At 47.9% G+C, this 15965-nt stretch overlaps 1 protein-coding gene across 1 annotated transcript; it reads left to right on the top strand.

Moving 5' to 3' along the window:
- Positions 1-914: 914 nt before the first annotated feature.
- Positions 915-11779, top strand: LOC142259184 (uncharacterized). The gene is made up of 7 exons (XM_075331684.1): positions 915-1136; positions 1218-1341; positions 1425-1522; positions 10884-11033; positions 11163-11342; positions 11424-11547; positions 11631-11779. The coding sequence occupies exons 1-7, from the start codon at positions 915-917 to the stop codon at positions 11777-11779; spliced, it is 1047 nt and encodes a 348-aa protein (XP_075187799.1).
- Positions 11780-15965: the final 4186 nt, after the last annotated feature.

Below are 15965 nucleotides of genomic sequence, written 5' to 3'. Positions count from 1 at the left end.
TCTGCCCTCAGTCCTCGGCCCCTTTCTGCCCTCAGTCCTCGGCCCCTTTCTGCCCTCAGTCCTCGGCCCCTTTCTGCCCTCAGTCCTCGGCCCCTTTCTGCCCTCGTCCTCGGCCCCTTTCTGCCCTCAGTCCTCGACCCATTTCTGCCCTCAGTCCTCGACCCTTTCTGCCCTCAGTCCTCAGCCCCTTTCTGCCCTAGGTCCTCGGCCCCTTTCTGCCCTCAGTTCTCGTCCCTTTCTGTCCTCGGTCCTCGGCCCCTTTCTGCCCTCGGTCCCCGGCCCCTTTCTGCCCTCGGTCCCCGGCCCCTTTCTGCCCTCGGTCCCCGGCCCCTTTCTGCCCTCGGTCCCCGGCCCCTTTCTGCCCTCGGTCCCCGGCCCCTTTCTGCCCTCCGTCCCCGGCCCCTTTCTGTCCTCGATCCCTTTCTGCCCTCGGTCCTTGGCCCCTTTCTGCCCTCAGTCCCCGGTTCCTTTCTGACAGCGGTCCTCGGCCCCATTCTGCCCTCAGTCCTCGGACCCTTTCTCCCCACACAGTATAATGTTCCCCCAGAATGTTATATGTTTTATATGTTTATTATTATTATTACTACTCATTATATGTTTCCCCTTATTATCTCCAGTAATTGTATTATTACAGCGGATTCTTTATGATGTTACATCGTCATCTTCTCCCCATTCAGGTCCTTATAATATCGGATCCTCTCAGTGGAGATCTTCTATAGAAGAGAATTCTCCTGATTGCCCCGTGAAGGATGGATATGGACAGGGACAAGATGGCGGAGAGGATATTACACCTCACCCTAGAGATCCTCTTCCGGCTTACTGGAGAGGTGAGAGATTCTGATGACGTCACATTACATCATTCTTATCTATGGGAATAACAGATGGACAGAACTGGAGAGGTGAGGACTCTGGAAATGTCTGGAGTGAGATTTATTACTGTGTCTCTCCATAACCAGGATTACACAGTAGTGAAGAAGACCTCTAGTGAGCGCTGTCAGGCCCCTGTGTCTGAGGGATGGGGAAGACCCCTGAGCCCAATCACGGGGCCTCCACCTCACCCCCCGATACATGAGGACATCAATGACCAGAAGATCCTAGAACTGACCTACAAGATGATTGAGCTGCTGACTGGAGAGGTGACACTGCTGGGAATGCTGGGACATTATACAGTAACGCTATGAAGGGATCGGGGGTGACGGTATCATTGTATGTGTCAGGTTCCTATAAGGAGTCAGGACGTCACCGTCTATTTCTCCATGGAGGAGTGGGAGTATTTAGAAGGACACAAAGATCTGTACAAGGACGTCATGATGGAGAATCCCCAGCCCCTCACATCGCCAGGTAATAGACAGGACTAAATACACACGGCCTATAATTATCTGTATGTAAGGAATGAATTCAGTCCCTGTATGTGTTTCCTCCAGTTCTATCCAGTAAGAGGACAACACCAGAGAGATGTCCCCGTCCTCTTCTCCCACAGGACTGTAAACAAGAAGATCCCGATGTTCCTCAGGATCATCAGGTAGAATGAGAGAAGGTGCCATGAAATCTCCCTATGATGTGTAGACGGCTGTGAAGGTCTTGTGCTCAGTCTTGTTTTATCCTCCAGTATTATATGTGTTAGGCTATGTGTGCACGTTGCGTTCTATTACGCAGCGTAAAATAGTCACTGCATGTGCATCTCAGAACGCAGCCGAAAAGCTGCGTTCTGAGACGCATTCAGCAGAACGCAACGTGCGCACATTCCTGCAGAATTGATGCGTTCTGGATGCTTGCTCTGCCATGGGAAAAGCATCCAGAGCGCACATTTTTGACAGTGCGGTCCCACTCGGCTCTGCTGCATCCCCATAGACTTGCAGCACAGCCGACTGGGACTGGAATGTCAAAAAGAGCACATGGATGGCTGCGGGAGACAGCCGCGCAATCAGAATGAACCCGGGTGAATTTCACCCGACTTCATTGTGATCGCGCAGCTCTGTCTGTGGGCCGCGGCTTGATTTGCGGTCACACGTGAAGGACTCACCTGTGACCGCAAATCTGAGTGACTGCAGTGAGCCACGCGATCACCAGTGCCGTCACTCAGGTTACCTGAGACCTGTGGCCGCGGGTAACCTGAATGACGTCCCCGCACACATCCCAACATTACCGCCAACATCACCGCACACATCCCGACATTACCGCCCACATCACCGCACACATCTCGACATTACCACCTACATCCCCGCACAGATCCCGACATTACCTCCGACATCCCCGCACACATCCTGACATTACCTCCGACATCCCCGCACACATCATGACATTACCGCCTACATCCCTGCACACATCCCGACATTACCTCCGACATCCCCGCACACATCCTGACACTACAGCCCTCATCATCACCGCACACACACCGGCATTACCTGAGTGACGTCCCCGCTGAAAGCGCGACTCACTTCAGTTTCTACATGGAGCGGACAGGAGCGGCGGTGTTGTACTGCCGCTCCTGTCCGCTTCATGTAGCAGAGCTGGATGTGTCGCGGGACCTCGTGGATTACGCCGTACCTGGAGGGGTATTTGGGGATTTTAATAAAGTGGTGAAAGAGGGTGTTTTTTGTCTTTTATTTCAAATAAAGGATTTTTCGGGTGTATGTGTTTATTTACTTTCAAAAGGTTAATCATTGGGGGTGTCTCATAGACGCCTACAACGAATAACTAGGACTTAGTGGCAGCTATGGGCTGCTGCCATTAACTCCTTATTACCCAGATTGCCACCGCACCAGGGCAGTTCTGGATGAGCCGGGTACAGTCCCGGGACTGTCGCATCTAATCCATGCAGCAATTCCGGGCGGCTGCTGGCTGATATTTTTAGGCTGGGGGGCGCCCCTTAACGTGGGGCTCCCCATCCTGAGAATACCAGCCTTCAGCCGTGTGGCTTTACCCTGGCTGGTATTAAAATGGGGGGGGACCGCACGCCGTTTTTTTTTAATTATTTATTTATTTATTTTAGTGCACTACATAGACTCGCCCACCGGCGGCTGTGATTGGTTGCAGTGAGACAGCTGTCACTCAGCATGGGGGCGTGTCTGACTGCAACCAATCATAGGCGCCGGTGGGCAGGGAAAGCAGGGAATACGAGATTGAATAATGGACGGCCGGCATATTCAAAAGCAGGAGAAGCCGCCGGAGCAATGGGACAGCCGTGCAGCTGATCGGTGAGTATGAGAGAGGGGGGAGAGGGATAGACCGACAGAGAGAGAGAGACCGACCGACAGGGAGACACAGAGATCGACAGACAGAGAGAGAGAGACCGACATTACAACCAATACGCACAAAAGAAGTGACATGTCACTTCTTAGAACGCGCGCTTTGGGCAGCAGCCGAAGCGCTGCTCTCTAATACGCCACGTGCGCACGGCTCCTGCATAATCTTCATAGATTATGCTGGGGACGCAGGACGCATGCAGTTACGCTGCGGTGCAGATCGCAGCGTAACTGCATGTAAATACACAACGTGCACACATAGCCTTATACTTGTGTAATGAGAGCGGTGGAGATGGCAGGATTAGGAGAGATAAGAGCTTTGATGATTCCTTTTAGTTCTCGCTCACACTACTGTATTTTCAGTGCTGTCCATAAAATAACACAACGTCTCGTCCTCAGACCATTGTTATTGGATGTGGCGGTGCAGATGGGGATTTTCTTTCTCACTGACTGAATCTGCGTGTGAGAATAATCCCAGCATCCTCTAGTGCCGTCCGTAAATCGGAGGAGACTCGTCCATTCAGGTCTGTGTCTGCACAAACCATCAGATTCCCACCAGCTCCACCATACAGCAGACATTGTGTTACGGGTACATTGCAGTTCTGTAATGGAGGAAGCTGTAAATGGTCTTGTAAATGATTAATAGCGGCTGTAAATACCGGATTGTATATGGATGACAAATAAGAAAAGACTTGTCCTAGTTTTCTGGATGAAGCTGTGATGATTCTTTATCCGGCCGTGTGATCCCGGCATTAGAGGCCGTTACATCCCGGGAAGAGAGGATTTATCTACAAAGTGTAAAATCTTTCCCTTCCCTGAATATTTCTGCCTCCGGTCACATCCCGTCTGCCGGTATAACGGGCTCCGCACCACAAAACTTACAGTTAGGTCCAGAAATAATTGGACAGTGACACAAGTTTTGTTATTTTAGCTGTTTACAAAAACATGTTCAGAAATACAATTATATATATAATATGGGCTGAAAGTGCACACTCCCAGCTGCAATATGAGAGTTTTCACATCCAAATCGGAGAAAGGGTTTAGGAATCATAGCTCTGTAATGCATAGCCTCCTCTTTTTCAAGGGACCAAAAGTAATTGGACAAGGGACTCTAAGGGCTGCAATTAACTCTGAAGGCGTCTCCCTCGTTAACCTGTATTCTATGAAGTAGTTAAAAGGTCTGGGGTTGATTACAGGTGTGTGGTTTTGCATTTGGAAGTTGTTGCTGTGACCAGACAACATGCAGTCTAAGGAACTCTCAATTGAGGTGAAGCAGAACATCCTGAGGCTGAAAAAAAAGAAAAAATCCATCAGAGAGATAGCAGACATGCTTGGAGTAGCAAAATCAACAGTCGGGTACATTCTGAGAAAAAAGGAATTGACTGGTGAGCTTGGGAACTCAAAAAGGCCTGGGCGTCCACGGATGACAACAGTGGTGGATGATCGCCGCATACTTTCTTTGGTGAAGAAGAACCCGTTCACAACATCAACTGAAGTCCAGAACACTCTCAGTGAAGTAGGTGTATCTGTCTCTAAGTCAACAGTAAAGAGAAGACTCCATGAAAGTAAATACAAAGGGTTCACATCTAGATGCAAACCATTCCTCAATTGCAAAAATAGACAGGCCAGAGTTAAATTTGCTGAAAAACACCTCATGAAGCCAGCTCAGTTCTGGAAAAGTATTCTATGGACAGATGAGACAAAGATCAACCTGTACCAGAATGATGGGAAGAAAAAAGTTTGGAGAAGAAAGGGAACGGCACATGATCCAAGGCACACCACATCCTCTGTAAAACATGGTGGAGGCAACGTGATGGCATGGGCATGCATGGCTTTCAATGGCACTGGGTCACTTGTGTTTATTGATGACATAACAGCAGACAAGAGTAGCCGGATGAATTCTGAAGTGTACCGGGATATACTTTCAGCCCAGATTCAGCCAAATGCCGCAAAGTTGATCGGACGGCGCTTCATAGTACAGATGGACAATGACCCCAAGCATACAGCCAAAGCTACCCAGGAGTTCATGAGTGCAAAAAAGTGGAACTTTCTGCAATGGCCAAGTCAATCACCAGATCTTAACCCAATTGAGCATGCATTTCACTTGCTCAAATCCAGACTTAAGACGGAAAGACCCACAAACAAGCAAGACCTGAAGGCTGCGGCTGTAAAGGCCTGGCAAAGCATTAAGAAGGAGGAAACCCAGCGTTTGGTGATGTCCATGGGTTCCAGACTTAAGGCAGTGATTGCCTCCAAAGGATTCGCAACAAAATATTGAAAATAAAAACATTTTGTTTGGGTTTGGTTTATTTGTCCAATTACTTTTGACCTCCTAAAATGTGGAGTGTTTGTAAAGAAATGTGTACAATTCCTACAATTTCTATCATATATTTTTGTTCAAACCTTCAAATTAAACGTTACAATCTGCACTTGAATTCTGTTGTAGAGGTTTCATTTCAAATCCAATGTGGTGGCATGCAGAGCCCAACTCGCGAAAACTGTGTCACTGTCCAAATATTTCTGGACCTAACTGTATATCCAACTCATCAATTGTGGTGTTTTCTAAGTCACTTTTTTTATCTTCTTGTATTAATTAATGTTTTTTTGTTCCAAATTCTTCATATTGGTCCAAGTAGATAATGAGTTTTGCGCACAATAGAAAGGCTTTGTAATTTTTCCTTTGACCTGTGTTTGTGACTTTTTAGTGCAAAAAGCCTCATGTTTTCCTAAATGGCGACAAGTTTGCACCAAAATATTTGGTCTACATAAAATATCTCGGGTGTGGACTGGAGAACATTTCTGACAAAATTTCCTAGTTTTTAGGTTGAAGTTAGACATACCGTTCCTTGAAAAACTATTCACACCCGGTGAACTTTTCCACATTTTTTCACATTACAGCCACAAACAAATGGATTTTATTGGAGTTTTATGTGATAACAGCACAAAGTAGTAAGTTTATTCTTGTAAAGTATAAAGGAAATTATACAGGGATTTCTAAACATTTTAAGAAATATAACTCTGAAAATTGTGATGTGCATTAGTATTCATCCCCCTGAGTGAATACTTTGCAGGACCTCCTTTCACTGCAATTGCTGCTGCCAGTCTCTTGGGGGATGTGTCTACCAGCTTTGCACATCTACAGGTGACATTTTTGCCCTTTCTACTCTATAAAACAGCTCTATCTCAGGTAAATTGGAAGAAGGCGTCTGTGAAGAAATTTTCAATTCTTATGTTTTGCTTTTAAAAATGTCCACTCTTCCATAAAGGCCAAATTTGTGGAGTTTATGACTTATAGTTGTCCTGTGGACAGATTCTCCCCATGAGCTCTGGATCGCTCCTGCTTTTCCACGGGCCTCTTGGCTGCTTCTCTATAATAGTGCTCTTCTTGCTTGGGATGTCAGTTTAGGTGGACGGCCATGTGTTTGTAGTTTTGCAGTTGTGCTATATGTGACAAACAAGTATCTGGAGATTTGTGTGAGGGGTGAACTGTTCTTAATTAGGCCAGACATATTGTGCCTTTGATTGGCAAATCAAGAGAAGTTAGCCCTTGTTTCATGTCAGACTGACCAGAGCCATATTGTGTGTTAAATGTTGATTGCCTCAGCCTGTTTGACAATGTCAATTAGAGGAATATTATGCAGTCGAATTTAATTGAACCAATGAGAGAACAGCCATCTCCCACCAATCCTGTAAGATACAGTACTCTGAAATGAGAACTGAGGGGTATAAAAAGGACTTTGCTCCTCTTTCCACATTCATTTTGCAGGACTTCCGCCTAAAATCCACATTTTTAGCTGGAAGATCACAGATCTGCTTCACTGCTCAATGCTGAGCCCACAATTGTGCCTGGAGAACCCAGGTGAGGACAATTCAGTTGCCTGGCTACATATCTTGCTGTGCTCAGTCATCTTTGTAACCTTGCCGCTATCTCCTCTCAGTGGGTGCTCATCAAAAGCGAGGCGCTGCTGACTGGGATAGTTAGCCCAGGAAGCCCCGAAGTCGCAAAGATTTTAATCTCTCGCGAGCCAACGGATGGGAGAGACTCTGTCGCTTGTACCATCTTGTGATCTTTCTGGAAATGTACAATATGATTTTTCCTGTTGGTAAACCAGTAACGTCCTACTAAGGTGTGGTTCCCTCACTCTGTGTTGTCTGAGTAGTGTCCTGACCACAAGGAAGAAGTGCGGGCGTTCAGTGGGATGAGCCCTGGTCAGAGTGGTCTTTCTGAAGACAGCCAGGCCAGCGGACGACCGTACCCATTGACCCTCGTGTCTCCACACTATACTCCTGCTATTTTTGGATGATGGATTGAAAAGTGCTTAGTGAGATGTTCAGAGCTTTGGCTATTTTTTTTTATAACTGAGCCCTGCTTTACTTATCTCCACAACTTTATCCCTGACCTGTCTGGTGGGTTCCTTGGTTTTAAAGATGCTATTTGATCCCTAATGTTCTGAAACAAAACTTGTGAAACCTTCACAAAACAGCTGTAGTTATACTGAGAATAAATGATACAGGTGACTCAATTTACTAATTATGCGACTTCTGGAGGCAATTGGTCACTCAAGGGCATCATACTACAAGGGACTGGATACAAATGCACGTCACAATATTCAGATTTATATTTTTAAATATTTAGAAGAACATCTATCATTTACTTTACACTTCACAAATACTTGTTACTTAATGCTTGTATATCACATAAAATCACAAAATGCATATAGATTTGTGGGTATGACGCTAAAATAAGTGGAAACGTTCCGGGGGTGTGAATACCTTTACAAAGGGCATAATTCCTTCATGACTCTAAAATATCAGACTAGTTCCCTGGATCAATGTCCCATCACAAAATCTAGTCCTGATAACCTGCCATAATATACTTTTTACGGAAGGCATCCAAGCCCGCCTTGAATTTTTTGTAGTCTATCAACATTTATCACATCATGTGTCGAAGAGTTCCATATTCTCACTGCTCTTACAGTAGAGAATCCCCATCTGTGATTATGACTGAACCTCCTTGTCATCATTGCAGGCCTCAGTTGTAAAAAGCTCATTAGAAACATCTCAGTAATGCGTCTGATATACTTGTACATTGTAATAAAATCGCCCCGTAGCCTTTGTGTTTCCAAAATGAATAACCCCAAGCTTGCTAACCTGTCTTCCTAGTGCAGTCCTTCCATTCCTTTAAGGACCTTTGCGCACGTTGCGTAAATACATGCTTTTACGCTGCGTTCTGCACCGCAGCGTAAAAGCATGCGTCCTGCGTCCACAGTACAATATGTAGATTGTGCAAATTCCATCCGCACATTGCTTTTTAGAACAGAGTGATTTGCATGCTGTCAAAACGCTGCGTTCTAAAAAGTAACATGTCAATTGTTTTGTGCGTTCTGGATGCTTTCTCCACTCTGTCTATGGGAGAGGCAGCATCCAGAACACACGAATTCTGCAGGAAATCTGCAGACACCAAACTTTCAGAACGCAGCTTTTCAGCTGCGTTCTGAATCGCACAAGCAGTGACTTTACGCTGCGGTGCAGAACGCACATATGTGCGCACATGGCCTAATGGTGGCTCTTCTCTGCACCCGCTCTAGTTCAGTTGTGTCCTCTTCATTCACTGGAGCCCAAAATTGTGCAGAATATTGTAAGTGTGGCCGCACCAGTGACTTGTTCATTGCATCCTATTATGTTATCTGCCTTGGCATCAGCTTCCTGGCACTGGTTGGTTTTCTCGTCTACCCACACACCCACGTCTTTTTCAGTGTCATTATTATGCAGAAAGTTTGGAAATATTTAAAAAAATTGCAGTTTAAAAATCAGACAAAAAAATCTGGAAAGCTAAAAACCTGCAAACATACAAAAAAAACCCAAAAACAAGCAAACAGATGAATATTATAAAAGTGTCACGAGCCATACATGTAAAGTAAAAGCCGCTTCTTAATATTATTGGATCAAGAATCTTCATTTCAGTTTCTGCAGCCCAAAACCAGGAACTGTCTTTGTAACGCCCTGGACTATTCTATCTATGTATGTCAGTGTATATGACTGTGTCTAGATTTATGTCTGTTTATATGTGTTTTTGTGAATTTCTCTTTAAATATATATGTGTACGTATGCCTGTATGTGTATGTATCTGTGCATGTCTATGTGTGGATGGGGCCCACTGAGACTCTTTCACCCAGGACCTACAAAAACCTGGAGCCGGCCCTGCGTGTACCAGTCATGTATTCTCCTGTACACTGTACAGGGGTGTACCTTTGGGGGGCATGCGGCATATTTGCCCCTGCACAGCAATCAGGGGGGCACCATTGGAAAGTGTGAGGCAGCAGTATGGTGGGAGAAAATTGTAAGTGGACAGTATTGGAAAAGAAAAGTGTGAGGGGCATAGTATAGAGACTGTGTAGTGGGGGGAATAAGCAGTAAAGAGCAGGGGCAGCATGGTGGCCAGTGTGAGGTCACAGTATGGAGGGCACAGTATGCTGAGGAGGGGGAATGTGAGATGGAGGTACCATGTAGTGACTGGATAGTGAAGGAGGTAGGCAGTATAGAGTAGGGGCAGCATGGTGGCCAGTGTGAGGGTACAGTATGCTGAGGAGGGAGAATGTGAGATGGAGGTACAGTAGAGTGACTGGATAGTGAAGGATATAGGCAGTATAGAGAAGGGACAGCATGGTGGCCAGTGTGAGAGCACAGTATGGAGGGCACAGTTTGCTGAAGAGGGGGAATGAGAGACTGAGGTGCAGTGTACAGAAGGGGCAGTATGGTGGCCAGTGTGAGGGTACAGTATGCTGAGGAGTGGGAATGTGAGACGGAGGTATAGTATAGTGACTGGATGGTGAAGGAGGTAGGCAGTATAGAGAAGGAGCAATATGGTGGCCAGTGTGAGAGCACAGTATGGAGGACACAGTATGCTGAGAAGGGGGAAAGTGAGACGGAGGTACAGTATAGTGACTGGATAATGAAGCAGGTAGGCAGTATAGAGAAGGGGCAGCATAGTGGCCAGTGTGAGGACACAGTATGCTGAGGAGGGGGAATGTGAGACTGAGGTGCAGTGTAGAGAAGGGGCCGTATGGTGGCCAGTGTGAGGGCACAGTATGGAGGACACAGTATGCTGAGGAGGGGAATGCAAGACTGAGGTGCAGTATAGTGACTGGATCGTGAAGGAGACAGGCAGTATAGAGAAGGGGCAGCATGGTGGCTAGTGTGAGGGCACAGTATGCTGAGGAGTGGGAATGTGAGACAGAGGTATAGTATAGTGACTATATAGTGAAGGAGGTAGGCAGTATGGAAAAGGGGCAGCATGGTGGCCAGTGTGAGGGCACAGTATGGAGGGCACAGTATGCTGTAGAGGGGGGAATGTGAGACAGAGGTATAGTATAGTAACTATATAGTGAAGGAGGTAGGCAGTTTAGAGAAGGGGCAGCATGGTGGCCAGTGTGAGGGCACAGTATGGAGGGCACAGTATGCTGAGAAGGGGGAATGTGAGACTGAGGTGCTGTATTTATATCTTAATGCTACAGTTTGTGCTGTACTGTTATGGCTAAAAATGTTAACATTATTGGGCCCCCACCAAACTTTCTGCCCAGGGGCCCCCACCAACCTTAATCTGGCCCTGTGTCACATCGTCATCTTCTCCCCATTTAGTTCCCTACAATATCGGATCCTCTCAGTGGAGATCTTCTATATAAGAGAATTCTCCTAATTGACCCATCAAGGATGGATGTGGACAGGGACAAGATGGCGCACAGGATATTACACCTTACCCTAGAGATCCTCTTCCGGCTTACTGGAGAGGTGAGAGATTCTGATGACGTCACATTACATCATTCTTATCTATGGGAATAACAGATGGACAGAACTGGAGAGGTGAGGACTCTGGAAATGTCTGGAGTGAGACTTATTACTGTGTCTCTCCATAACCAGGATTACACAGTAGTGAAGAAGACCTCTAGTGAGTGCTGTCAGGCCCCTGTGTCTGAGGGATGGGGAAGACCCCTGAGCCCAATCATGGGGCCTCCACCTCACCCCCCGATACATGAGGACATCAATGAGCAGAAGATCCTAGAACTCACCTACAAGATGATTGAGCTGCTGACTGGAGAGGTGACACTGCTGGGAATGCTGGGACATTATACAGTAACGCTATGAAGGGATCGGGGGTGACTGTATCATTGTATGTGTCAGGTTCCTATAAGGTGTCAGGACGTCACCGTATATTTCTCCATGGAGGAGTGGGAGTATTTAGAAGGACACAAAGATCTGTACAAGGACGGCATGATGGAGGATTCCCAGCCCCTCACATCACCAGGTAATTGACAGGACTAAATACACATGGCCTATAATTATCTGTATGTAAGGAATGAATTCAGTCCCTGTATGTGTCTCCTCCAGGTCTATCCAGTAAGAGGACAACACCAGAGAGAGGTTCCCGTCCTCTTCTCCCACAGGACTGTAAACAAGAAGATCCCGATGTTCCTCAGGATGTGTTTCCTCCAGCTCTATCCAGTAAGAGATATCTACTTATGTACTCTCTGCACTAATTTTGTGTTTACATTTTTAGACTTTTTGATCTGGTTTTTTTTTCAGCTGTATTTTCTTTGCTTCTGCTTCTTATGCTGTTTGTTTCTAGTCCCTTCTCTATGTTGTTATGAAGGCAACTCAAAGACCTGCAGAGGGTTCATGAACACCCTGTTTCCCTAAAAATAAGCCCTAGTTATAGTCAGGGCCAGCGTTGGGAGGAGTTAAACTGTGCAATTTCTCAGGAACCCCAGTTTCTTAGGATCCCCATCAGTTGTATTCTAAGGTTGATTGTTTAAGGACCTTTTATGAAGTCATGTGACATGATGTATCCAAAGGTCTTTTAAATCTAGGAGTCTAAAAGAACTGACCAGGACACAGGCTGGCATGAGTCTAAAGCTGAAGAGCAGACAGGCTGGTGTGTGTGTGTGTGTGTGTGTGTGTGTGTGTGTGTGTGTGTGTCTGAATAATAGAAACAAAGAGTTACAGCCGCACACTTAAATACCAAATTTTTAAACTAACAAAAAATATCTAATAAAATTATTGCTTTAGAGAATGTGAACTACTGGCAAACTACCCTGAAAGGATTGGAGACACCTACAAAAGGAGATTTGACACCTAGACCTTGTTTCTTCAAAGCAATTATGCCAGAATTCTGACAGAAATGACTTTTCAATCAATTTTTCTTCTTCGTTCCTTATGGACCCAGACCATGGGTGTATAGCTTCTGCCTCCGGAGGACACACAAAGTACTACACTAAAAGTGTAGCTCCTCCCTCCGAGCATATACACCCCCTGGATGACAAATCTAACCAGTTCAATGCTTTGTGTTCAGGAGGTCACACACACACATGCATTCTCATCTGATTTTTGATTTCAAAGATTTGGAAGAAAAGCGGGTCCAATCTGGACTCCCGGCATGTCCCTTCTCACCCCACTGTGTCGGCGGTGCTGTTAAGGTTGATTTTACAAGGCTGGAGCCTTCACATGCCGCGCTCCTTCACCATCCCCTGAGGCTCTGGCTTGAAGTGGGAGCCATCACGGTTCTCACTGCTTTGCAGGAGACCGGTCTCCATCCGCAGCCCTTTCAGGATCCTGCCGGACGGAGCGCTCACCCCCCAGGGACCTGGCCCTGCGTCTCATAAGCTAAGTATTGAGACGTTATTCAGGGGTCCCTTGTACATTTATTGTGGGGAGAGTGTGTTATTTCACTTTGTTGTGATTTCCGGCCGGTTCTCCGTTTTTTTTCCTGAGAACCGCGCCGAGGGTGCCTGCTCGTCGGCCGCATGGAAAAATCTAGGTCCCGGCTTCAGATGCGGCCTAGTTTCGATTTCACTGCCCCTGCATGTCAGTCATGCAGGGGAACAGTGCGGCGCCGCCCACCGGCCGTTCAGCAGAGGGGAGGACACTCCTCTCTGAGATGTTCCCCTCCTCTGTATTTCTCCTTGGCCCTCCGGTTCCCGCTCTTGGACTCAACCCCGCCCCCCCTCCTCACTCCGGCGCCATTTTATCAGCGTTTACACACTGATCGGCGCTGGCTGCTGCAGCTACTGCATCTGTCTGGGGGTCCAAGCTGGGAATCCGGAGGGCACACAAAAGCGGTCTGGTAAGCCACAACCTCTGGTTGTGGACTTTATTATACACTCTCTGGGGGTCATTCTGAAAGGGTGTATTCTTTACTGCAGCACCTCCACCTCAGCAGCATGTCTCTCACTAGGAGCAAGGCTGCAAGGCTTTACTCTATTTGCACTGCATGTCAGCTCATTCTGCCTGAACCGAGCACATATCCACATTGTGATGCCTGCTCTAACATGGTAGTGCCTCAGCCTGGAGCCTCCTCAGGGGTCCCTCCGGCTGCTCCAGTCCCGGTGGCTGAACCCCCGGCTTGGGTAGCATCGTTTTCTAAAGCTATCTCCCAGTCCTTTGCCGACTCCATGGGACAGCTGTCCCGGTCTCTGCTGACCATGCATCAGCCCCCTTCTCAGGGTGCTTCTGCTGCTCCGACTCGCTCTGCAGAGCTCTCAGAGGATTTTTTATCTGTTCCCGGACCCCGTCCTCCTAAACAGAGACGCAGGGACTCTTCTCCTTCCTCGTCCCACGGCTCTGATTCACGAGCTGAAGTGCAGGGCGAGGAGGATGCCTTTACTGTGGGCTCGGACGCTACCTCTATGTACCCTATTGATCTATCTGAGGGTGATGCGGATGTAAGTGATTTGATTGCGTCCATTAATTCCGTACTGGACCTCAATCCACCAGTGTCAGAGGAACAAGCCTCTCTGGTAGAAAAACACCAGTTTACCTCACCTAAGAGAGCAAGGAGTATGTTTTTTTTAACCACTCCAGTTTTCAGGCCACTGTGACCAAGCCCAGGGCCTGTCCTGACAAACGCTTCCCAAAGCGTAGTTCTGATGACCGTTTTCCCTTTCCACCAGAAGTGGTCAAGGACTGGGCTCATTCACCAAAGGTAGATCCTCCGGTGTCTAGAATCTCAGCCCGGACAGTTGAATCTGTGGCTGATGGCACCTCACTTAAGGATCCCACTGACCGCCAGGTTGACCTTCTGGCCAAATCTGTATATGAGGCGGCAGGGGCCTCGTTCTCCCCGTCTTTTGCAGCAGTGTGGGCTCTTAAGGCAGTCTCTGCTTCTCTGGCGGAGATACATTCCCTCGCCAGGGACTCTATGCCCGAAATGGTTGCCTTAACTTCCCAGGCTTCGGCTTTTTCATCCTATGCCATGTCTGCCATTTCTGGAGGCTTCTCACCGCACGGCGGTGGCTTCCACTAATTCCCTCGCGATCCGCAGGATCTTGTGGCTTCGAGAGTGGAAAGCAGACGCTTCTTCCAAGAAGTACCTTGCTGGGCTCTCCTTTGCAGGGTCCCGGCTGTTCGGTGAACAACTGGATGAAATTATTAAGGAAGCTACTGGCAGGAAGAGTACTTCCTTGCCACAAACTAAAACCAGGAAACCTGTCCAGGGCAGGAACCAGTCGAGGTTTCGTTCCTTTCGTTCCTCTAACTGGTCATCCTCTAAGCCCTCAGCCTCGTCCACTAACTCAGCCAAGGATCGAAAACCCAGCTGGCGCGCGAAGCCGCGTCCTCAGAAGAACGGAGGAGCCGCTGCCACTAAGGCAGCCTCCTCTTGACTATCTGGCTGCGCCAGCAACGTCCTTGGTCGGTGGCAGGCTCTCCCACTTTGGCGACGTGTGGTTTCAACACGTCTCCGATCAGTGGGTGCGGGATATCATCTCCCACGGCTACAGGATAGAATTCTCTTCCAGCCCGCCAAACAGATTTTTTCTGTCCACTCCCCCCTGCTCCAATGCCGCCGCTTTCTCTCAGGCCGTGGCATCCTTGCAGGCCAACGGAGTAATTGTTCCGGTTCCCGCCCGGGAACGGTTCAGAGGTTTCTACTCAAACCTCTTCCTAGTCCCCAAAAAGGACGGTTCCTTCCGGCCCATCCTGGATCTCAAGCTTCTCAACAAGCATGTTCAGGTGCGGCACTTTCACATGGAATCTCTGCGATCGGTCATTGCCTCAATGACCCAAGGAGATTTTCTAGCATCCATCGACATCAGAGATGCCTATCTGCATGTGCCAATTGCAGTTTCACACCAGCGTTGGCTATGTTTTGCAATCGGAGAGGAACATTTCCAATTCGTGGCTCTCCCCTTCGGGTTAGCCACGGCCCCTCGTGTATTCACCAAGGTCATGGCAGCAGTGGTTGCGGTTCTGCACCTCCAGGGTTTGGCAGTTATTCCTTACCTGGACGACCTTCTAGTCAAGGCTTCATCCAGTGCAGACTGTCAGCGGAGTGTCTCGCTCACTCTCGCCACGCTTGTTCAATTCGGGTGGCTTGTCAATCTGCCCAAGTCCACTCTGACCCCGACCCAGAAACTTACGTACCTAGGGATGCAATTCGAGACTCTGCCGGCACTTGTGAAGCTGCCCTTAGTCAAACAGCAGTCCCTTCATCTGGCGGTGCGTTCTCTATTGAAGCCCCGCCGTCATTCCATCAGGCACCTCATGCAGGTGCTGGGTCAGATGGTGGCGTCAATGGAAGTGGTTCCCTTTGCCCAGTTCCATCTGCGTCCTCTGCAGCTGGACATTCTCCGCCTTTGGAACAAGCGGACCTCTTCCTTGCACAGGCTAGTGGCTCTGTCGCCACAGACCAGGAGCTCGAAGTTGTGGCTTCGGCCCCTCTCTCTGTCT

Source organism: Anomaloglossus baeobatrachus, assembly GCF_048569485.1.
Source record: "Anomaloglossus baeobatrachus isolate aAnoBae1 chromosome 5 unlocalized genomic scaffold, aAnoBae1.hap1 SUPER_5_unloc_3, whole genome shotgun sequence".
Lineage (NCBI taxonomy): Eukaryota > Metazoa > Chordata > Amphibia > Anura > Aromobatidae > Anomaloglossus > Anomaloglossus baeobatrachus.
The sequence above is the reverse complement of the archived record's forward strand: the minus strand, read 5'-3'. Positions and strand labels throughout refer to the sequence as shown.

What these genes read in the sequence shown, in the direction of transcription:
- LOC142259184 (XM_075331684.1), top strand. Translation starts at nt 915, where the DNA reads ATGTCTGGAGTGAGATTTATTACTGTGTCTCTCCATAACCAGGATTAC. An exon ending in ATGTTCCTCAGGATCATCAG is followed by an intron (nt 1,523 to 10,883) that starts GTAGAATGAGAG and finishes CTCCCCATTTAG; the next exon opens with TTCCCTACAATATCGGATCC. An exon ending in TTGAGCTGCTGACTGGAGAG is followed by an intron (nt 11,343 to 11,423) that starts GTGACACTGCTG and finishes TGTATGTGTCAG; the next exon opens with GTTCCTATAAGGTGTCAGGA.